This window comes from Callithrix jacchus, chromosome 2, assembly GCF_049354715.1.
Source record: "Callithrix jacchus isolate 240 chromosome 2, calJac240_pri, whole genome shotgun sequence".
In the NCBI taxonomy this organism is placed as follows: domain Eukaryota; kingdom Metazoa; phylum Chordata; class Mammalia; order Primates; family Cebidae; genus Callithrix; species Callithrix jacchus.
In genome coordinates, this window is record NC_133503.1 from 48,946,640 (window position 1) to 48,970,276 (window position 23,637).

At 53.6% G+C, this 23,637-nt stretch overlaps 1 protein-coding gene across 10 annotated transcripts in view; it reads right to left on the reverse strand.

Annotated features, from left to right (window-relative positions):
• CAMK2A (calcium/calmodulin dependent protein kinase II alpha) overlaps nucleotides 1-23,637 on the reverse strand; it is a 70,057-nt gene that overhangs the window by 12,295 nt on the left and 34,125 nt on the right. For 5 of the 10 annotated variants that reach the window (XM_078362898.1, XM_035288414.3, XM_035288407.3 and 2 more), the window contains 11 exons: nucleotides 23,202-23,267; nucleotides 23,009-23,081; nucleotides 20,654-20,756; nucleotides 18,854-18,937; nucleotides 18,623-18,717; nucleotides 17,548-17,670; nucleotides 17,137-17,220; nucleotides 15,280-15,322; nucleotides 12,712-12,752; nucleotides 7,421-7,453; nucleotides 6,413-6,461 (listed from right to left, as the gene is read on the reverse strand). In XM_078362898.1, the coding sequence (XP_078219024.1) occupies nucleotides 6,413-6,461; nucleotides 7,421-7,453; nucleotides 12,712-12,752; nucleotides 15,280-15,322; nucleotides 17,137-17,220; nucleotides 17,548-17,670; nucleotides 18,623-18,717; nucleotides 18,854-18,937; nucleotides 20,654-20,756; nucleotides 23,009-23,035 (682 nt within the window). In that variant the 5' untranslated portion in view covers nucleotides 23,036-23,081; nucleotides 23,202-23,267. The remainder of the gene's footprint in view (nucleotides 1-6,412; nucleotides 6,462-7,420; nucleotides 7,454-12,711; nucleotides 12,753-15,279; nucleotides 15,323-17,136; nucleotides 17,221-17,547; nucleotides 17,671-18,622; nucleotides 18,718-18,853; nucleotides 18,938-20,653; nucleotides 20,757-23,008; nucleotides 23,082-23,201; nucleotides 23,268-23,637) is intronic. The other 5 variants (XM_078362906.1, XM_035288419.3, XM_035288409.3 and 2 more) reach the window with 1 other exon arrangement.

The following is a 23,637-nucleotide window of genomic DNA, read 5'->3' on the forward strand; positions in this document are numbered from 1 at the left end:
GCGGACCACAAGGTGGTTTGCTGGTCTGTCAAATGGAGATGATAGTGTTCTCCCAGGGTGGTTATGAGGGTGGGGTGATGTGATGCACACGAAGCAATGGCCAAAGCCTGGCACACAGGGGATGCACCTCCTAAGTGCGGCCATGTCCTGTTTCCCTGTGCCCCTGAGGGGTTGCCTCTGCTCTTCACTAACACCCTGGGAGGTAGGAAAGACCAGCTTCCTTCCACTTCACATACGAGGTGACTGAGCCTCAGTGATGGAGAAATTTGAAGCCGGGTGTCCTGGCTCCTGGCAGAGCCTATCAGAAGCCTTGCTACGTCTCCCAGAGGCAGGCCCACTTTCCCTCCTTCCGCAGGCTTACACTTGGCTTTCAACCTGGCAAGCTCATTGGCCCACTGGAGCTGTCTCGGGTGAAGATATGAAAACATTGCCTGGATTGCAAGCTCAAGTCTGGCCTCAGCATTTCTCAGTCTGGGAGACTGGGAGGGAGTCCAAGCCTAGCAGAGGCCCTCACCAGCCCTGTCCTCACTGGTTGCCCATGCCACGCCATCCCACACAGGAATTCACCTCACGCCCAGAGGACACAGAATCATAGAACATCCAGGTTAGAAGAACCCTTGGAGGCCAGAGCCTCCTTATCAAACTTTAGAGAAACTAAGGCCTAGTGAGGGGGTTGTGATTTGCCCAAGGACATGGCACATACCAGGTGGAGAGCTGGATTCCTTGCCCAGGGCCTTTTCCATAGGCCCCTGGAGCCCCAGGCTCACTGCCTTTCATAACACTAACCTCACACAGTTGCTTTGCCCGAATGCTTATGTATACCCCAACTCATAGACGAGCTCATGGGGGCTGGGCTGTGCATCCCTTGCTCACTGTGTCCTGGAGCCTGGAGCAGACTCTGCCTCCCTAGGCCTTCATCATTGAATGAATGAGTGAGTGAGTGTACCAGGCCATGTGCTGTGTGCTTTAGTCTACCAAGTTCCAGAGCCACATAGCACAACTCCACTTTCACGTCACAGATGAGCAAATTGAAAATGAGAAAAGCTAAATAATCAGCTCCAGTGGAGCTGGGACCCTCATCAGAGTTTGCAGTTCTAAAGCCCATCACACTCTCCCACACCATGCCCAGCACCACCCTTGGTAGATGTAGTGATGATCATTCAATGTCATCCACAACTGTGAATAAGTAATTCTCGCTCTCTCTTTCCTGGCTCCAATCAGAACCACCTGGGCTGGGAATGAGTCCATTTTTAGACCATGAGTGCCATTGGGTCACACAGGTGTTGCTGTACCTCCCACTCTGTGGAGATGTCTGGGGCTGGGGCAGAAGCAGCACTCAATACATAAGTGTTGAGTGAATGAATGAATGAATGAATGAGTGAATGGGACCAAACCAGGGTCTGGGCTACTATCTTTGTCCTGCCCCTTGGACTTGCCCAAGTTGCCTGGTAGCCATTGTTGCTAGGACATCTGGAACCTGACCTGTGCCCTCCTTCCTAGAAGCTGGAGACTGAGGATGGGAAGAAGCCTAGCCCAGCCAGAGCCACATGCTTTTTGTTTTGTTTTGTTTTTGTTTTTTTGACACAGGATCTCTCTGTATTGCCCAGGCTGGAGTGCAGTGGTGCGATCTCAGCTCACTGCAGCCTCCCCATCCCGGGTTCAGGTGATTCTCCTGCCTCAGTCTCCCAAGTACTGGGATTACAGGCCTGCGCCACCACACCCAGCTAATTTTTGTATTTGTAGCAGAGATGGGGTTTCACCATGTTGGCCAGGCAGGTCACGAACTCCTGACCTCAGGTGATCCGTCCATGTCGGCCTCAAAGCGCTGGGATTACAGTCGTGGGCCCTATGCCTGGTCCAGAGCCACCTCTTTCTAACCACTCCCACATGGAATCAGGGCTGACCACCAGAGCAAATCCATGTGCTTCTGATATGGACCTGCGTTACCCTCCTTGCCTTCCCTGCATGGACTTTAAGACCCTTCTGGCTCATGATTCAACCAGCCTGTGCTCAGTGGCTCATTTCCTTGGGCTGCTTCTCACTGCCATCTCCCAGAGTCTAGCATAGTGGCTGCGGGCATGGATTCTGGTGCCAGATTCCCTGTGTTTGAATTCTGGCTCTGCCACTCTCCCCTATAGCTGTTCCCTTGGGCAAGGGAATGTCCCATGCCTCAGTTTCCCTATATGTATAATGAAGATACTAATAGTACTTACCTTATAGAGTTGTTCTAAGGATTAAGTGAGTTAAGACTATGTCAACAGAAATAGCTACCATGTACATGGTCCTCACAGAGAGCCAGCTGCTACTCCGAGTCCTTTAGATCGACGCACTTATGTAAAGGATGCAGCATTATGTAAAGAAGTTAGCGCAGTGCCTTGCACTTGAGAAGTGAGAGGGTGGTTATTATCATCTGGGAATCTCTGAATTGGAAGTTCCTCCTGAGGACATCCTGGAGTCTCTAGCCAGGGCAGGGATGTTTCCCAGCAGCCTGGTGTGAGGGGTGTGGCTCTGGCTGAACCCCGGGCTCTCGGCCTGCGGGGAAGCTGGCTGCACTGTTGGACGGCTGTGGCTATTTTTACTTCCTTCTCTTTCAAGTTGAAATCTGCCCTTCCAAAAGTCCCTAGATATAGTTCTTGTCTTCTATCTGCTTTCTGAGGCCCTGAAGTGAACACCTGCTCCCTCAGCCTCTATGTCCAGTCTTCTCTTCTCAGAGCTGAGGGCCTCCAGGATGTGTACTGACTCAAGCTGGCAATTTAATCCTTGAAGGTCCTGGAGCTGTCTAGACACCTCTCTGAGCATGCACATACAATCTCAGGTTTGGCCTGAATAATGCAGTGTATCAGGTCTGGGGTAGCACTCTCTATATCCTCCTCAATTCTGGATATTATACCTCTATTAATGTAGTCTGAGACAGTGCCTGACTTGGCTGTGCCTCCAGCTACTCGGGACATCGAGTTTACCAACAATAAAGCCTAGTGGGCAGGAATCTCCCTTGCTTTGTTCTGTGGGACAGAATATCTGGGGTTGGATGCTTCTTACATCTAGAGAAGTCCACTCTGATTCTGGGCCTCTTCCATGTCCTCAGCAGCCCCACTGCTGTGTTCATTCAGCAGCTGCTCAGTAGCAACCGCTGGCCTTTCTCATCTGCCAGCTGTTCACCCAGACAATCCGGGAATGCTCCCCTACAGATGGGAAAGCCCAGACCCCAGAGAGATTAGGACACTCTCTCAAGATAATACAGCACGCTAAGACTCAGATGGGATCAGCATTCCTGACTGATATTTCCCAGAATGTCTCTGCCTTGAGAGCAGAGACAGCTCTTTAGTTGGAGAGGAAATTAATTTTTCATGGAGCAAATCAGGAAGAGATGGAGGAGTGGGGAGAAGGCAGAGCCCCACACAGCCCAGAGGGCAGGGAGCCAGAGGGGCTCTGAAATATTAATGTCTCTTTCTCTCCTCAGGGGAATATGTTCCCTGGAGGGTGACATTTCTAATTAACTTTCATGTCAGGTCAGAGTCCACCCCACCAGCTGCTATTCTCACTTTGTAAGAAGACTTAACAAATTAACACCAGAAAATAGTTCTCTGGAAACTTTCTCTGAGGCCGGGAGAGGCTGGGGGAGGCACATGGGCTCCTCTCTCCTGCCAAACACAGAGAGAAGCTCCTGGCTAAGTGTTTCTTCCATCAGACATGGTTTCTGAGTTTTTTTACATGTGGGGAAATTGAGGCAGGAAACAAGGGCACAGTCCTACCATTAATAAGCCATATATACCCTTTCTCCTTCCTAGGCCTCAGATTTCCATCTGGAAAGTGAGCCAAAATTCAAGACTACAAATTGCCCCATCCTGATTGTTGTAAAGCACAGGATAAGGATTGCAAATATGAGACCTCAGCGATGCAGCCCAAAGCCATTACCCCAAGAGAAAAATGTCTTTGATGGCTAATTTGCAATAATAGTACATACGAATTTTATATTCTATTCCAAATATTTATCAGTCTGTTTAACATATAAATTTGCCTTAAAATCATCTTTGAGTAAAATTGGTGCTCCAAGAAAATGTCACCTGGCTTCCTATCATTCAACCATGAACTCCGGTTTGAAAAAAAGAAATTGAGATTTGTTAAACAGTTACCCTGGGCCAAACACTACATGTGCACTTCATATGCATCTTCTCATTCATCTGCACAGCAGCCCTCTGAGGACGGTACTGTTTTCATCACCTCTTTACTGTTAAGGCAACTGAAGCTCAGAGAGGTTAAGCAAGTTGTCTGAGGTCATTCAGTAAATGGACTCCCGTGGAGAAGATGGAGCAGATTACCCCCACAGTCCCTGCCTGTTCTGAGGCCAGGATTATGTGGCTACATCCAGTCTCCTCAACACCCCAGAGCCCAACTCTTATCATTGCACAGCTAGCCTCAAATGAGGGGAACGGCTTAGAAGCACCATTTCTTGGCCTGCCACATACCTATGAAGTCAGAATTCATACAGGCAGGCCTGGGAATGTGTTTAGAACACTGGACTTTTGTGAAATTCAGAATGCTCACTTGACTCTACCAGGAAATTCTTCAAGATAATGTATTTTCTCATTCATTCAATCATTCAGTCAGTCATTCATTTTTTTTTTTCTTAAGAGACAGGGTCTTGGTATGTTGCCTAGGCTGGAGTGTAATGGCTATTCCCAGGCAACATCACAGGTCACTGTAGCTTCAAACTCCTGGCCTCAAGTGATCCTCCTGCCTCAGCCTCCTGAGTAGTTCAAGATAATGTATTTTTAAAGGTTGTCCCTGGTGCCATCACAGAAGATGGATTTGCTGTAGGGCCAGGTTGTAGTGATAGAGTACCCACCACGCCGCAAGTTGAGAATGACCAGGAAGGGACACACACGGGGCAGGGCTCATCTTCCAGGCACCCTGGCAGCGGCATGAGGCAGCCGCGGTATGTGGTGTGTCAAAACTGCCTTAAAACCTGAATCACAATTATACAAAAATGTTTCCTCCATAACACAGTGCTTTTTCCCATCTCTATAGTCTAAGACAAAATATCTAAACTGGTACGGCCGAGTTCCCTCCAGGTCGATGGCCTTTTTTATATTTCGGAGACCACTGCCCCCACTACCACGACCAAGCATCTCTGCTACACACCTAAGTGTATGAACCACTGAGCTCCCTGTCCTGGGGAAGGAGGAGGCTGGCTGCTAACACTTGGAGGATTTGGTGTCCTCAAGGCAGAAATCAGCAGTCCCTGCCCCTTCCTCCAAGCTCCACTTTCTACTACCAGGGCCTTCAGAGTGGTGGTTACCAGTCAGGCTCTAGAATCTGACTGCCTGAGTTCAAATCCTAGAGCCATCCTTATGAGGACCACAGAGTACAGAACCACAGAGTACAGGACCAGAGTACAAGCCAACATACTCGGCCCCTCTGTTCTCTGTTTCCTCAGCTGTAGAATGAGGATCACAGCAGCACCTACTTCATGGGCTATTGTGATGCTCAGGAAGTCAGTCCAGATAAGGTGCTGGGACTGGGGCTAGAGCATGGCAAATGCTTCATAAATGGCAGCGCTTATTACTATTCTTGTTTTGATCCCACTCGTAATCCTATCAGTTACCTGGCACTTTGCTTCCTCCTCCACCTAAGAGCTTTTGAGGACTGCTGGCCACTCGCTCCAGTGGCACCAGCATCTTTGGTGGGTCTTACACAGTGTTTCCCATACTGTAGCCACCAGAGCTTTCTCAATTTTGGCTCTCCCTTCCTTCTGTTACTTCAGGTTTTTACAATAAATTCACTTTTATAGCAAATTTAAAAACACTTATTTCAAAAGGAACGTGTATACCATTACCATACATTTATGACTTTAATATGTTAAATGTTTCTCTAATACATATTAAATATATAACCTCTAAAATAAGAAAACCAGCCAGGCATGGCAACTCATGCCTTGGCCAGCACTTTGGGAGGCCAAGGCGGGTGGATATCCTGAGGTCAGGAGTTTGAGACCAGCCTGGCCAACATGGCAAAACCCCGTCTCTACTAAAAATACAAAAAGTAGCTGGGCGTGATGGCAGGCGCCTGTCATCCCAACCACTTGGGAGGCTGAGGCAGGAGGATCACGTGAACCCAGGAGGCAGAGATTGCAGTGAGCTGAGATCATGCCACAGCGCTCCAGTCTGGGTGACAGAGTGAGACTCCATCTCAAAAAAATAAAATAAAAATCAATAAATAAGATAAGAAAAGTTATCTATGCACCAGCAGTGGGTCTAGCGCCCCCCGTGGGAATGGTGCCTGCCAGTGTGCCGTTGATAAGGCACCAGAGCGATGCTCTCTGTAGACGAGCAACAAACGAGGTTGGCAGGTGGGAGCTGTCAGGGAGGGGGTCCGCCCAGCTGGTGCCAGGAGCCTGAAGGCCCCTCCCTACCTTTGGTGTCTTCATCCTCGATGGTGGTGTTGGTGCTCTCTGAGGATTCCTGCCAAAGAGAATACAGGAGACGATGAGGCCTGCCTGGGAGCGGGACGAGGCATGGCCAGGCCCTGGCTACCTGGTGACGCGGCTGGTTTCTGAGAGCCTCACAGGCTCTGCCTTCCAGATGCTGTCCTGAAAACCCTGTCGGACTCTCAGCCTCAAGACGGGGAGTGCCCAGCTGAGCAGGTGGCCGGGGGCCGGGGTGAGGGAGCGGGATGGCTGCAAGGAGAACCCTGGCCTTTCTGGAAGGGCTGAGGAGGGGGTTCCTGGGTCCTTTCTGCTCGAGAGGGTGAAGAAGGGGTGTGGAGGGGCAGAGAGACATTGTGGCGGCTGCAGAGTGAGGAGGAACACACTGCTGGGGGGCGGAAGAGAGAGAGAGGGAGGCCCAGTGTGAGAGAGAGTGCGCTCTTGAGAGGGGAGAAAAACCGCACGACTGAGTGAGACAGCGATGGAACCAGAAGAGGGAGGTGGGCCAGCATGCCACCGCTGGACCCTAGACAGAGGCAGGGCTGGTGGCCCCCTGCCACCGGCAGGCCTGGTAGCCTTATACCAGCTCAAGAGGGGCCTCTGTGGCACCTACGACTTTGGCCAAACCAAGCCCCACCCTCGCCGCGACTGGCACAAACCAAGCCTGAGATGAGTTCTAGAGCAGAGGGGCAGGGAGAAGCGAGAAGCCAAGGGCTGGACGTAGGATTAGGTTCAGATCCACCTTCACACCGAGGGAGGGCTCAGGTCTGCTGTCAGACTGCTGGTCTGGTCCGTGGAGTTGGAGGTGTCAACAGAAACACGCAAACAACACACACACACACACAACACACATATTGTCACACAAGGCACACGTACCAAGCACGCCCTGAGCACCCTCTCCCCGCCCCAGGTTCCCAGTGCAGCCTGCAGGAGGGAGGCAGGAGCAAGGGTTTGAGGCCCAGCATTTACCGGCGTTAGAAGACGGCAGACACTCACCATTAACTGAACGCTGGAACTGGACTTTCTTTTCTGGAAAAACAAGGAGAAGAGATGGGACAGGAAAAGACACAGCGTGAAAACGGCAGGGAGCAGAGGAACGACAGGGGAGGTTTGGGAGGAGGATGGGCCTCAGGGTCATCCTCTGTAGTCCTTTGTTGGCTTGGCATCGGGACAAGTAGTCAAGGAGTCAAGGCCACCAGCAAAGTTGACCTGGTGGGGCCAGTCCTTGGCCTGTAGCTCTGGGTCCTCATGCACGCTGCCTGGGTCTAGCCATCTAACAGCCAAGCTCATGGCCAAGCCTCTCTGGGACCAGGGCTGCCCATCCTGCCTAACTCTGATGGCAAAAGCCAACCCTGGCTCTGGATGCCAGTCACTGGAAGCCTCCAGAATCCAGTGCTCTCGAAAGGCAAAGTGTGCTCAGGCCTGGAGGTAAGGCCCAATGTCTTCTCCTAGGCTCCCCGTGCATCTTGGCCAGGAGGACCTCATTCCCAATTGACTGTCATAGTCACTTGGGAAACTTGTTTCAGTAAACAGAACCGGGTCCCCTGAGGAGTCTGATAACTAGGTCTGGGGTGCGGCCTGAGCATCTCCATTTTAAACAATATCTGCAGGTGATGCCAAAGCAGGGCCAAGCGTGGGAGCCAGTCCACTAAGCGGCCTTTGAGATCCAGCTTGCACTCACAACTTCTGGTGGCTGGCCTGTTCCACTCCTTTATGCTGATGGAGAAACTGAGGCTCAGCCAGAGGAGGAGCTGAGTCTAGAACTTGAGTCTTCTGGCCCTGCCATTTAGCCTATACTAGCATTTTGGGGATTTGTAGCAACCTCTGTATTGGCTGTGGAACCAAGGAAGGAGGGGGGGCAAATGTAAATTACCTTCTCCTTCTCTCAGCTCTCTGAGCCAGGAGTCCTAAAGACTCCCATTTACAGAAGGTAGCAAGTGAAGACTGACTCTTGCATTGCACAGATGAGAAACAGGCCCAGAGAGGTACAGTCGCCTGCCCAAGGCCTTGCAGCAAGCCACTAGCAGAGCTGAGGCTAGAACCAGGCCCTACCTGCAGAGCTCTTTCCTCTGCCCAGGTCTCCAGGTACCCAGAGCTCGACCCCTCTCCAAAGGCTCATCCTATCCTAGATGCCCTTACACCACAGAGGCCAGGAGGCCCGTCTCCCTGCCACAAAGAAGGGACTTGAGGAGCCCACAGGCCTTCACCATGAGAGACACTGGATATGCCTTGAGGGTCTCAGGTCTAATTCTGGGTTTCTGACTCCAAGATCCAGTGAGCCTCTGCCTGACAGGAACTCAAGGCCCTGTGCCTTCCATCCAGGGCCTCCACAGAGGGAACAGGATGGCTCACTGGGCACTTGCAATGTCCATGTGCTCACAGAGGCATAAATGCTCACAGATCCTGCATCTTCCCCAGCTGGGCTGGATGGTGTGGCTTCCACCATCCTCAACCAGCAGTCAGCCCCTCCTCTCCTCCCCTCCCTTCCCCTCTCCTCCATCCCCCCTCCTCCCTCCTCTCCTTCCTCTTTTCTTCCTCTCCTCCCCTCTCTCCTTCCCTCTCTCCTCCTTCCTGTTTTCTTCCTCTCTTCTCCTCTCCTCCCCTCCACTCTCTTTTCCTCCCATCCCTTGCCCTCCCCTCTCTTCCTTCCTCTCTTCCTCCCTCTTTTCTTTCTCTCTTCTTTCCCCTCTCTTCCCTCTCCTCCACCTCCCTCTTCTCTTCCTTCCTCTCCTCTTTCCTGTCCTCTCTTCTGTCCTCTCCTTCCCTCCCCTCCCCCCTCCTCCTCTCCCCTCTCCTCCTTCCTTTTTCTTCTTCTCTTCTCCTCTCCCTTCCTCTTCCTGCTCCTCAATTCCTCCTTTCTCTCTTCTGTCTTTTCCTCCTTCCTCTCCTCTCTTCCCCTCCCCTTTCTCTTCTTCCTCTCTTCTCCTTTCCCCTCCTCTTCCCTTGCATCTCCTCCTCCTCTCTCCCTTCCCTCTTCCCCTCTTTCCTCCACTCCCCTCCCCTCTCCCCTGGTTGTCCTCCCTTCCTGGCTGGAGCCAGGCCAGGCACAGAATGGGGAAGGGGCCAGGCCCCACACAGCTCAGCTGTCAGCAGAAACCTGAGGAGCTGCACAGGGGCCAGGAGGTTCCAGGCGGGACACGAGGAGGAAACACAGAGCAGAGACTGCATCAGATTTGGACGCACAGTGACAGGATGGGACATGGGGAGAGAGGTCACGATGCACAATGGGACACCAACAGGGGCAGTGAGTGGGCTGAGTGGGGTGAGCAGTAGGCCTTCCTCCTAGAAGTCCAGGCCTAGGGGTGGCCGGGAGCGGGACGTTGCTTCTTGGTGATAGGAAGGCTTAACTTCCCTGAATCACAAACGATGATGCAACAATCTTGCACTGACCAGCACTTTAGAGTTTAATTTACAGGGACTTTCACCAAAAGTAGAAATCTCCCTCTTTCACTAAAAGCAGAAATCACCTCTCCTAGAACCACATGTGGAAGCATGGTTTTAAGGTTAGCAAGGATGATAGAAACTGAGTACGGTCAAAATAGCTTTCAAAAGCCCTTAAAGGCCCGTAAAGTACCGTATAGCATCATAGCTCTGCCATTGCTGCAGTGCTGGAGCCAGTCGCTGCCTCTTCAGTTAAGCCAGGATGAAATGGGGTTGTCTCCAGCGGTAGGAGGAACCTACGCCTCCCCACCGGGCTGAAGGTGAGTCAGTTAAAGGAGCCTCTGATGTGGCTCCACCAGGCCCCTTTGGTGTGACCCTCTCACCAGCACTCTGCAAAGAGCTGCAGTGCTCCCCTGCACAGGCAGCAGAACCTCCGGCCTGGGTCCCCTGGGGAAAGACTGGTGGGGCTCAGACTGGAACCCATGGCTTCTTGACTGCGGTCCGGTTTCACTCGTACCGAAAACGTGCCTGGACCCCCAGCTCCACCATTCTCCCCACGCTCCTTCCGGGAGCAAAACATGGCTGGCCAGGCTTCCCAAATCCTGGGCCAGGCCCCCAGGTTATTCTCATCTTCCAATAGGACTTCTTCCCTCCTCCATCCAAGGGAGTGAAGGAAGCTGAGCTACAAAGAGATGGGCAGGCCAGGAGTGGCCTTTGAGCTCCTCTTGTTCCACACCCAGGCTGCCCTGAGAAGTCTGTCCCGTGCCGCAGGAAGCAGCGACGCTTTGTTCAGCTGTACCCATTGGAAAGCCTGCAGTGGCCCGCAGAGCCCTGCCATACTGTGAGCTGTCCTTGCCATCTGAACCTTCAGCCTCCTGGCCTTGCCCTAAAAGAGCTAATTAGCATTTCTTCCCAAGAACCAGCCTAATGGAAGCCTCTCCTGACCCCTTGCCCAGCCTCTACCAGGGCCACATCCAAGAGCCAAGCAGATCACGGCAGCTTCTCTCTCTATCTCCTTCTCCTCCAGTAACCTGGGCCACAGCCCACCAGCGCCTGTGGCCTCTGTCCCCAGATCCCCCAAACCAGGGCCAGGGAGTCTGCTTTCCCCAGGGGGTCCAGCACCTCTAGCTCAGCGTCTCCACATAGGGGTCAGAGAGGGCCCCAGCTACTCCAAAGCTGGCAGTGCCTCCACATTGCACAGCCCTCCATTACCCCTACACATGGAGGGGCAGGGGGTTGGCTCAGGGTAACCCAAAACAGTGGGCAAGCCAAAATTCAATGCCAGGTTCCATTACAGGATTTGGGATGCGTACCTGTTAACTTTCTAAATTGAGTTCGCTTTAGATCTGTGGTTTTCAAATATTCTTGAGAAAACTTTGTTTTTGAGAGAAATCTAACCCAGAAGTCTAATATATGAAACAGAGGAAAGATAATGGAGCCTAGCATCGAGTGCGTGGGGATTGCTCGCCAGCACCATGCTAAACTCTCAATGTGCTTCTTATTAGTTAATCCTCACTAACAGCCGTAGGAGGTGGAGACCTCTTTTAGCCTCATTGCATGAATGAAGAAGCACAGGCTCAGGGAATAGAAATGCCCAACCAAGGTCTAGCTGCAGGCAAGCCACAGGTCCCTCTTCACCATGGTCATATTCTGGTTGAAGTGGGTATGAGACGCTCAGAACCGTGTAAACCAGGCATCCCCCTCCCTAATACCACTGCACCCCATCGGCTGCCCCAGTCAGTACCTTTGGGCTCTAAAGAGTTCAGTTTGAAAACCACTGACCTGGACTAATAACCAAATCATTATGTATTCCTCTAGCACCCAAGATGAGAAAGGTGAGTGATTAGATAGAATTTTGTTGCCTTTTTTGTTTTTATTAAAGCTGTAATCTTGGAAATGATCATCAAATCCACACCCCACTCATTGTAGTTATGGAAAATTCAAGCTGGGAGAAAGCTAAGGGCAGAGCAGAGACCCAGTCCTGGCCATGGACATCCAGCCCAGACTTCCTCCCATGCAACCTTAACAGACCAAAACCAGCAGCCGGAGACCACAAATCCCTCTTTAGACAAAGCCCTCCCTCAAGCCACCAGCACACCTGGCTGTATCCACACAGCAGCCCACACCTTCCAGTGTCCTGGGCACACCCCACCCCTGGGGCCCTAGCCAGGCAGGGCTCTGAGCCCAGAAAAAGGCAGGGTCTCAAGAGCGGATAAGATCAAGTGGCAAAGGAGGAGGGAACTACAGAGAGCAGGGGACCAGGCCCTGGAGAGCAGAGGAAGAAGAGAGAAGAGATGGGAAGGAGGACAGCAGGGAGTGGAGGGAAGTAACTCGGGCTCTGGGGATGGGCTGGGGCAGGCCCGTGGAGCGGGGAGGGGATTCTGGCACTGAACCGGCACCAGTCGGCCTTGGAGGGAGGGGGCATCTCTTGGAACCCAAAGCCTGGAGGAATGGCTGTCCATCCGCCATGGGCTTTCTGGGTGGGACTAGGGTGTGCAGCGGGGCAGGGGCTCCACCCAGCCCACGCATAGGCAGGACGGAGGTCACCCCCATGACCATTTCTGCCCCCTCCTTGCACCATCTCTTGCACACCAGCTCTCCAGCCCTAGAGAACCACAGAAATCTTCTGACCTGCCCCTTGCCTTGCACCTGCCCCAGCCCCAGGACACCTGTCACTTCCACCCTCCTCCAGTCCCCCCTCTCCCATCTGCCCCCAACAGTCACGGCGCGATGGTGGCCACCGAAGCCCCTGTCATGGGTCTGGAGACAGGCTGGCCACGAATGTGACCCATGTCTGCCCAGGACACCATCAGCAAGGCCCAGGTCTTGCTCCAGGCCTGAAAGCCTGTCTCCATTGGCAGAAACGCTGCCAGAACCAGGCCCTGCCAGGTCCCGGAGGGGCTTACCTTCACACCATCGCTCTTCTTGTTTCCCCCACTCTTCCCTCCTGCGGAGGAGAAAAAGTAGAGGGTTAACAACACCAGGCAGGGCACCAGGGCCCAGAGGGCGAGGAAGAGCAGCATCCACACGCAGCCAGAAGGCAGACCGCGGGGAGCAGAGCTGGCCCAGCGATCCTGGGGGAGGCCTCCTCCTCGTCCAGCTCCCTCCTTGGCGACCCAGGGACTGCCAGTTGCCCGCTGGGTGGGCCTGGGTTCCCGGACTTTTCAGCAATCTCAAGCGTAACCCTCTGGCTTCATGGTTTGAGGGAGGTGTCCAACATGTCCCAGGACCGCAGGCTGCTGTTTCAGCCTGGGGATTCCCTCTGAATCCTGGTCCCCACCGTGCTGGCGGCCAACCCAGAGGCCCGGCTGCCTGGCCCCAGGCTAGACACGCCCTCCCCGCCCTGGCCCTCTCTAATTTTAGCCCCATGCTGCTGCGGAGGTCATGTGTCAACCCTGCCTACTCACTCCGGACAGCTGCAGGCTGTGTCTTGCCGGTGACAAGAAGCAGATGCCCCCACTGGGGCCCACTCTGCCAAAGCACCCATCCCCTGCCTCTCTCCTCAGGCCACACAGGCCTCCCCATGCTGCCGCCGACTACAGCCCAGGCGACAGGGACAAGCAGAGCTACAGCTCCCTGGGGGGCCTCCTCTGCTGTCATTTCCCCTTACCTCCCTCCTTACCTCTCGGCCAGAGCCCTGGAAGTGGGCATCAGCCAGGAAATAGCCTAAATGTCCAGCCCTGCCCACTGGCATCTGTCTGCTTCTGACTTAAGCAAACACCTTCAATGAAACAGGGCATCTGTGAAGTACTTAGCACAGCACTTGACCCATGTGCAGTAGATGCTCAGGAAATGATAGCCATGATAAGGCTTCTCCTGGATGCCTTGAGACGGGGAGCTGAGAGGAGGGCCGTATGAGTCACTGATGTCCCAGGGGCTCTGAAAGATGGGGCTCATGGCAGGTTACCTTCCCAGTCACCCCCATATTTCTACCTATGACCCCTTCAAGGCTCCCATTCAAAGTTCCCTACTTGGAAACCAAGGCAGGGGCCACCTCTGGATCCCAAAGCTGATGGGAATGGCCATCCATTTGCCACAGGCTTTGGGAGGTTGGACTAGGATGGGTAGTGGGGCAAGGGGGGTGCTTTCTCCTCCAGCCTCAAGGCGGACGCCTCTCTCAGCCCCAGCCCACTGTCACAGGATTGGGAGTCCAGTGAGGCCACAGTGTCTGATTTTCAAAAGATGACAGAAATCTGGGGTTTTCTATGAAATCTCCTAATTTTTAAGTGTTAGAAACTCATTCAAGAAAAAAATTTTTTAAACACCCCTCCCTCCACAAAGCATATCAAAAGATTGAATCCAGCTCACAGCCCGCCATTTTGCGAGCTCAGGACCAGGGTTCTCCAGGGTGCTTCGGTTGTTAAAAAAAGACTCTGACTGTCTGGGAGCTCATCTTTCAGTTTACCGAATGGCAGGATCCTTGTCCAGGGAGAGGGTGAGAAGGCAGTTTAATGAGGTGGGAAAAGCCCAGTCAGAAGTTCCAGTATCTGCCCACCTCTGGGTCTCACTTCTCCTAACCAGTTACATGGGCAGGTGGACCTACTCAATGCAGCCGGGCTGCCCTTTTCTCAGAGCTGCCGTCTTGCCGTGGCGCTGGCCACAAGCCTTCTCGGCTGGCCCCAGCCCCAGTCAGAGGGCCCTCCGGGTGAGCTCTGCCCTATCTGCTATCTATATCTGCTCTGCAGCCCGCCAGCGGCCTGCGCTCCCCACAAGGAAGCCTCTGGCTGGCACTGGCCCAGCTCTCTCTGACGTGCCAAGAGGAGCTTCTTGCTAAACCCTGACAATAATCCCTTCCCTCCTCTCTGCGAGGCCACATGCCTCAGGTAATTGGGCACTCCCTGCCTTACCAGCCCACTGTGGCCAAGGGTCTGGGAGGCTCCTGCCCTGGACTCCCTGGTGACCTAGCCCACGTAAGGGCACTTGCTCTGGGGTTGGTTAAACCTGTGCTGAATGCAGGCTCTGCCTCTCTAGCCATGCAACTTGGGGCAAGTCAGAGCTCACCTTCCTGCGCTTCTGCTTCCTCATCCCAGAAATAGGGATGGCAGCACCCCCGGCACCCCCTCTGCTGCCTTGTCATGAAGGCCACCTGAGGGGACGCATGGGACTGCTTAGCACAGGGCTCCAATCATGGTGGGCAATATTGTCACTCCCTAAGCCTGGCTCCACCCCGCCGAGACCTCAACCCCTGCAGTCGGAAGCTGTCCCCTCCTGGCCACCCAGCATTGCTGGAGGAGTGGGGAGCCAGACTAACCCCCTAACCTGTCCTGGTGGGCCCTGGGCTTGCTGACTTTTTACCTCTCTTCATTTCTGGGTACAGGCTGTGGCAGGTGAGCTAAGCCCCCAGTTACAGAGTCCTCTGTAACTCCCACTCTCCCCAGGCCCCGTAGCCTGGGGGCACCCAGATATCCGACAGGACAGTGCCCCCAGGGAACTGGTGCAGGGCTTACTAGGGACCCTAAGGTCCTGCCACCTACCAGAGAAGTTCCTGGTGGCCAGCATTGTGGTGAGAATGGCTCCCTGCAAGAGATAAGAGGAGGGCAGTGGGAGAGGAGGCCAGAGGAAGGGGACACAGGAGGGACAGAGAGACGGGAGGACCATGGGAAGGAGAGGCAGGTGCTGCATTCTGAGAGGAAGCCAAAGCCTCCGCCCTGCCCTCCATTTGTCCCAACCCCAACCCTGGCCCAGAGCCCATTCCTTGCCCGCTGAGAAGTTGGGGTGAGCTAGGCTTTAGCCAGCACAGCTCCTGGGACAAGGCCATCCTAGGAGCAGATATTAATAGGTCCCTCAGCCTGGCCCAAGCTGATGAACTTGAGGGACACCTACCAGCAGAGGCTCCTGAAGACCAGCGACTTCCCTTGCTTGGGCAGCAACAGCAGACCTTGCCTCCCCTGACCCCTCCACCTCTTAGCCCTCTGCCCCGTGCTGAAAGCAACCAGCTCCAGGACTAGTTCATCCCTCCACGGCCCCTGGGCTCAGAGAACCCTGGGAGGTTTCTTAATGTAGAGAAACTCTCTTCCATCCATAAGTAGGCTGGGGGCTGATGGTCCCTCTGGTTCCAGAGCCATCTGATTCAGACCTGACTTGACACTGTCTGAATCCCACTGTGTATGATGTTAAGAGTTCCTGATTCTGGTATTTTGAGACTTCCTCTGTGACATGGCTTCCACTGCAGGATGGGGGTGGGACTCTGTTCTCCTGGCATCATGCCAGCCACCACCCCTTGGTGTGTGTCCCCATCCTGAGCCTCCACTCCAAGCCTAGAGGCAGCAGATAAGGAGGTTCTACATGCACTGGGGCCTCCACCTCTTCCTCACATACTCAGTGTGCTGACGGCTCTTCTGTTCCACTGGCCAGGGGCCCCTCACCGCCCTGAGAGCGCATAGAACCTTCAAGCATGTGAAGCTCTGGACCCACCTGGGTCCCACTGAGCCTCCTCGGGGCCATGATCACTGTGTGAGTGCCTCAGGCATTCCTCCGCAGTACCTGGCAGCTGGGGCACCTTCCCACACCAGGATCTCATGTCCAGTCACATCTCATTCCCAAAAACTCTCCCCAGGCACTCTGAACCACTGTGGCACCCTTAAGGGGTAATGTGCACTTCCAGACTTCTGCACAGGCTGTTCCCTCTGTCTGGAACACGTTCCCTTTTTTTTTTTTTTTTTTTTTTTTTTTTTTTTGAGACAGAGTCTTACTCTTATTGCCCAGGCTGGAGTGCAATGGCATGATCTCGGCTCACTGCAACCTCCACCTCCCAGGTTCAAGCAATTCTCCTGCCTCAGTCTCCTGAGTAGCTGGGATTACAGGCATGCACCACTGTGCCCAGCTAATTTTTGTATTTCTAGTAGAGACAGGGTTTCGTCACGTTGGTCTCGGAGAGCTCCTGACCTCAAGTGATCTGCCTACCTCAGCCTCCCAGAGTGCTGGGATTACAGGCATGAGCCACCGCACCTGGCCACACTTTCCCATTCTGACTCTAACTTTGGCTAATATCTGCTTATCCTTCAAGGTCTTCACTTAAATGCCCCTGGCTCTAGACCCAGAATGCCATTGCCCAGCTGTGTACTCCACCACCTTGAGGCTTGCCCAGGCACAACACTCACTACTGCCCTGTAACGTCCCAGGTTCTTGTCGTCCTCTCCTCTAGAGCAAGGGCTCAGTCACACACTGCTCATTCCCCAAGTCCAGCCCACCATCCAGCATGTAGTAGGTGTTCAATAAATGCTTATTGAATCAATGAAGGAAAGAACTAGTGAGCAAGTCTCCTGGCTTCGGTGGAGACCCAGGCAGAGCTAGTCCCACGTCTGGGATTGCGAAGGGTGGGGACCTGTTACCTTCAGTTTCCTCCTGGCGTTGAACTTCTTCAGGCAGTCCACGGTCTCCTGTCTATGCATACAGGACGCCACGGTGGAGCGGTGCTGGGGGAAGTTGGGGAGAGGGCTGTAAGTGGAAGGCAGGCTGGAAGACAGGCCCACCCAAGGGTACCCCTCAGCAGGGTGTCTTAGGGGATGTTTCGGGGTGCTTAGCATCCTGGAGCCAGGCATTCAATGCCAGTAGCACCCTCAGTTGTAAGCCAACTAACACTCCTCATTTCAACACTACCCCTGAGAACGACGGGAGGGGTAGTGTCTTGGATTAAGTCTTCTCGGCCCCCATGGGCCAAGGACAGGGCCAGAACTCTGTGGGGGCCTGGACCATGAGGTCTGGAGGGGCTCCTGGGAGAGGTCCTGCTGAGGGAGGCTCACCGAGATCCAGGGGTGCTTAAGGGCTTCGGCAGCTGTGATGCGTTTAGATGGGTTAATGGTTAGCATCTTATTGATCAGGTCCTTGGCTTCTGGGGTGACGGTGTCCCATTCCGGTGACGGGAACTGGAAGGGGCAGAGGGGCCAGGTTTGCCCAGCCTGCCCCAGGCCACCCCTGCGATCCCCCAGCCCCTGTCTGGCAGGGGAGCAGGCAGGGGTCCTACTGCCCATCCACTCAGGCATCCACACCAGAAGGAGTTGGGGCTCCTCATTGCAGGGGAGGGGCAGGGCGTCCTGACCCCATACAAATCAGAATACGGCAAAGGGAAAGGAGGCCTCCCTCCATCTGTCATTCTGAGACTGTGCCTTATTTGGAGAGCAGCCAGCCAGGGGCTTTAGCCAGACTTCAGAATGAAAAGGTCTGGGTTGAAGTCCTGGCTCTGCCTCCTGGGCTGTGTCACCTGGGCAAGTCACATGACCCCTTGAGCTATCCCTAGAGATGTTCTGAGAATTAAATACAATATGAAACATACAGCACATAGCTTAATAGCTATCTGCATGAAAGCAATATAGCTTAGTAGTTAGAAGCATTAATGGTAGAGCCAGACTGCCGGGGTTCAAATCCCAGCTCCACCATTTCTTAGCTATGTGATCTGGACAGTTACTTGACCTCTCTGTATCTCAGCTTCTCTATATGTAAAACAGGAATAATAACAGTACCTATGTCATAGATTGGTGTGGGGATTCAATGTAATACTATGTGTAAAACATTCAGAAGAGTGCTATAGAAGTGTTAGCTATTATGATTATTTGTATAGATGAGAGAGAAAGAGAAAACCTGGCTTGGGAGGCTGCCTCTCCCCTACTCCTCACTCCATTTTGCTGCCACTTCTTGCCTTCCGGGGTCTCACAGGATACTCCAATCATTAGGCACAGCGTGATAACCACCTGGCCCTGGTCAGTCTTCATGCTCCCCTGGGGTTCACCCCTGTGCTAGGACTAGACAGTGGCTTGGCGCCGGCTTTCATTGAAAGGACACCAGAGGATGATGGGGGCTGAAGAGGGGAGCGACACTCACATCATAGGCGCCGGCTTTGATCTGCTGGTACAGGCGGTGCTGGTCCTCATCCCAGAATGGGGGGTACCCAACCAGCAGGATGTACAGGATGACCCCTGGAGAGAGGACCAGAGAAACTTCAACCCCCTGTGGGGCAAAGACATAGGGGGAGGGGGGCAATGGGAAAGGAAAGAGGGGTCCCAGATGCCAGGGGGCAGCCAGGGGCACAAAAGGGCCTTAGGATGAACTCACCACAAGCCCACAAGTCAACAGGCTTCCCGTATGGGTCCTTCCGCAGCACTTCTGGGGAGAGGTATCCAGGAGTCCCTGCAAACCCTGCTCCCAGACACACAGACAGGCAGACACATACACAGAGGTTGTCTCATAAGTAACCTGCAGCAAGATCCTGCTGGAAGAGGGGATGAGGGTTGCTCTGGAGTGGAGGAAAACAGCCCCTGCCCCTCAGGTGCACTTGGGCTTATCTTGTGCAACCCCAGTGGGCCCAAGACATAAGCCTGATGAGCCAGCAAAGCCTCTAGATCAGATCGACAACTAGCACACCTGTCACCACTTCCCACTCCAGAGCCAGTGGTAGATAGCAGTCATCAGTCACAGAGCTCCTTCCCACTGAGTCCTGACTCAGGATCATCAACTTCTCAGCACCACTCTTCCGGGAGCCACTAGTGATCCATTGCTGGTGGCCTCAAGACGAAATGTACTTGCCGTGTCAGCCCCAGGCTGAGAGGTCGGCCCTGGCCCACTCTGCACCCCCTTGTTGGAGTTGGTCATGGGACATTGGGAGGCCTGTCTTAACTCTGACTTTGCCCCTTGGGTAGGTCTCTTTAACGTCTAGTCCTTGTTTCCTCATCTGTCAAATGAGGGATTAAGGATTCCTGTCTTAAGTGCCTCCCAGTGTTACTGAGAGGGTTAATTGAAATAATGAAGACCCAAGGTATTCTAACAAGTAATCTTAATAGCTACGAGTTACTGCACGTATATTCTGAGCATTGGGCTGAGCACTTTATATGCTTGGTCATATTTAATCCTCACACCACTCTTGAGGAACATCCAATTCGTGTGTGTGTGTGTGTGTGTGTGTGTGTGTGGTTGTTGTTGTTGTTGTTTGAGACAGGGTCTCATTCTTTTTGCCCAGGCTGGAGTACAGTGGTGCAATCTCGGCTCACCGAAACCTCCGCCTCCCAGGTTCAAGCAATTCTCCTGCCTCAGCCTCCCCAGTAGCTGGGATTACAGGCATGCGCTACCATAACCGGCTAATTTTGTATTTTTAGTAAAGATGGGGTTTCTCCATGTTGGTTAGGCTGGTCTCAAACTCTCAACCTCAGGTGATCTGCCCATCTCGGCTTCCCAAAGTGCTGGGATTACAGGTGTGAGCCACTGAGGGCCTGGCAGGAACATACAATTCTTATTCCCATTTTACAGATGAGGAACGAAGGCACAGAGAGGTGAAGTGACTTAGCCAAAGTCACATACCTTATAAGTAGCAGAGTCAGGATTTGACCCCAAAACTCTGGTTCTTAACCATTGCCCACTAAAAAGTACTCCCAGGTAGCTGAAAGAGACCCAGTTATACCAAAATCACAAAGCAGGCTGGATCATCTAAGTTTAAGTCCTAGTGTACCCCTTTTAAACTTTCTTGACCTTCTGCAAGTTTCTTGCCAGTTTTTTCCTCATCTATAAAATCAGGATGATGATCTCAAGCACCTAGACTATTAGGGCAGCTCTGTGGAAACTTCCCTAAGCCCTTCAACCATAGGGAGGAGAGATGGCAGAGGGGAGTGACAGGAAAGGAGAGAGGGGGCCCCAGGGAGCCCTGTGGAAGGCCGTGGGGTCCCGTGCCTGGCCCCCAGGGACACAGATGGATGTTGCCCACTGGCTCAGAGGCTGGGTAGGGCAGGGCCTCTGCTCTAACAGTGCTGGCTGGCCCAACAGCATCTCCAGCCATACCCACTCGGGCAGGGGGTTCCCAGAAGCTAATGTGTAAACACAAAGGAATGTTGACCCCCTACACTCCTGCCAGCACACCCCACTTACCAAACCATGCCTGCTGTTCCCCCTCCACCTCTATGGCCAGGCCAAAGTCTGCCAGCTTCACTGCAGCGCCCTTGAGCTTGGAGGCCAGCAACAGATTCTCAGGCTTGTCAGGACCAGAGAAGAGGGAGGAAGGGGAGAAAAGCACCAAGAGACCGTCAGCAGATTCAGAGCCTCATCTCTGGGGGCCAGGGCTTATAGGAAGAGCAGCCCAGTGGCCTCCCAGGGCCTCTGCCCCCACCTCCAGCCCTGCCTCAGGCTCCTGAGTCTCAGTTCCCCGAGAGGGACTATCCTATGGCAAGACATCCATCTGCTACAACCGAATGACCCTTTCTCCATCAGCCACCCCTCCCTCCCCATTTCATGGTCTGGAGCTGGGCTGAGGTGAGGGCGGGGTGATACGGTCACCATGGCAATAAAGCAGCAGCAGCATTGATTGTGCCCCTACTACGTGCCAGCCACTGGGTGAAGTGTTCTGCATGCGTCATCTCATGTATCATCTCAATGACCCTTTCGGGTAGGTATTATTACCTATGTTTCCCAGTGGCCGCCTTATGCCCCTTGAAACAGTCCATCTTGTTTCAACCTCAGGGCCTTTGCACTTCCTGTTTCCCTCCTCTAATTTTTTCTCCCCTGAGCTTCACAAGGCGGGCCCCTTTACTTTGTCCAGCCCTCACTCTCATGTCACCCTGACAAGGAGGCCCTCCACGGTTAACCTCTAGAGGAGAAGCCCTCAGATGCCCCCGTCTTTACTCCTCTTTGTACCTTCATAGATCTCATCGCAATTTGCAATGTTTCCCCCATCTGTCTATGTGCTCATTCATTATCTGTCAGCCCTGTGGAATGTGAGTTCCTTCTCTGCGCTGTTCACCACTTTATCACCAGCACCTAGGCTGCAGGGCCACACAGCAGGCACTTAATAAGTATTCATCACGTATATCAAGACAAGAAAACTGAGGCTCAGAGAGGTTAAGTGACTTGGCCAAGATCACGCAGCTAGCAGGGGAAAGAGCCAGGAGGCAAAGTCTGATCCCATCTTAACTGCTCTAGGCTGAAAGATGGTGGGGCTTATATAAGGGGCCAGCAGTTGACTTGGGAAGGTCCCGTACCTGGCCTCTGGGGCATTGAGGCTGCTGCTTTGCACTGGCTCAGCCTCCAGAATTTCTCCACCTCCTGCTGATCCCTGCACTTTGGGACTGAGGATGGAGGGGAGCTAAGAGTGTGGGCTGACTTAGATAGTCCCAGTTTCTGATCCCAATGCTGCCACCTCTATGCCATGACATGTGGGCAAATTATTTCACTTCTCTGAGCTTTAGTTTCCTGTGAGAAAAATGCCTACCTTATGGGGTGGTGCAAGGATTGACTGAGAGAGTTGATATAAGCACTTCATTGTGGCCTACAGTAAGTGCTTGGTAAATGTTAGTACTCCTATTTTCTGCTTGGAGAGGGGCTCAGAGTCTCTGAAGACTGTTGGTTTCCAGTCCTCCTCTGACCCCCTTCCCAGTGGGACTTCTGAAGGGTCCCATCTCTGACCTTTCACTGTCTGAAGGTAGGCTGGACCCAAACAAATATAGCTTCCTCCGCCTGCCTGGCTCAAAGGCATCCTTTGTTCTCTAGGGACAATGTTCCTAACATGTCCTGGGTCTCAGTAGCCGTCCTGCCCTGATTTGATGAATGTGTCACTAATTATTGTATCCAGAGTGGCCTAAATTTGGGCTGCCTCTCCTCCTTCCTCTTCCAGTGCAGGGGCTGCAGCTATAATGGGAACAGGCCCTCTGGGAGAGCCGACTGCAGTCTGGCTGGAGACCCTCTTCAAGTGCACACTTGCCTCATCTAGAATGAGCCACAGGAAGCTTGCCTGGGGCTCAGAAGAGAAGCCATGGCCTGCCCAGGATGGTCAGAGAGGGGCAGGGCCATCTTCAGAGCACTGTGCCCCCAAGAGGGACCTAGACCCAGGGGAGCATGCCCAGGGAGGATGCCCAGGGTGAGGCTGGCCTGGAAATCACATTCCAGTGGGAGTGTGGCAGGGATGGGTTACACACTGCAGGGGCTCAGCAGCTACAACAAAGCTGCCAGAGTCCCTCTAGGGATCTTCCAAGCTGGAGGCTTGGTCTGTATGTGGCTCCAAATGGCAGAACTTGGGTTCAGGGCAAAGCCCCTCCAGCTCTACCTTCCTAAGCTCAGTTTCCTCATCTGAACAGTGAGGAAAATAATCTTGCCACTCCCCCCCCAACACACGCTTCCAGCCTAACTCAGAGAAATTAAAGGGATTCTGATCATGTCCAGCTCTGCAGGAGAAGGGATGTGCAGAGGGGAGAGGGGCTCCTGGGTAAGCCGCACCCACGGTGGGTTGCTCACCTTCAGGTCCCGGTGCACCACCCCCATCTGGTGGCAATGCAGCACAGCCTCCAGGATCTGCTGGATACAGTGACTAGGGAGAGAGAGAGGAAGGGGTCACAGTGGTGTGAGCACAGGCCTCCCCTGGGAAGCTGACAGGAGGCAAGAATGCCCTGTCCCTGGGCACCACTGCCAGGCAGCTCCTGACACTCACCTGGCATCTGCCTCACTGTAATACTCCCGGGCCACGATGTCTTCAAACAATTCCCCACCAGTGACCCTGGGGAGACAGGTATGGAATTACCCTCCAGTAGAGGCAACCCCAGGTGCTGCCTCATCTGGAGGAGTCTCCAGGAAGCTAAGGATAGGGTTCAGGGACCTCAGGACCTCAGTCACAAAAGGAGGGGCCCCAGGACTACTGGGGTGTCCCCTGCTGCAGTCCCCTTCCCATCTTCCATTGCACCCTTCACTGACTCCAGTCCCCTCTCCTCTGCCATCCCTGGCCCTTCCTCCCAACCTGGGCCAGGCTGGAGTCCGGAGGTTAGGAACATTCAGAGCACATCACTAGGCTCATTAGGAAGCCTATGGCATCTCCTGTGATCAATATCTCAAGGGCTATTTTTTATCAATGAGGCTGGCCCCAGCACTGA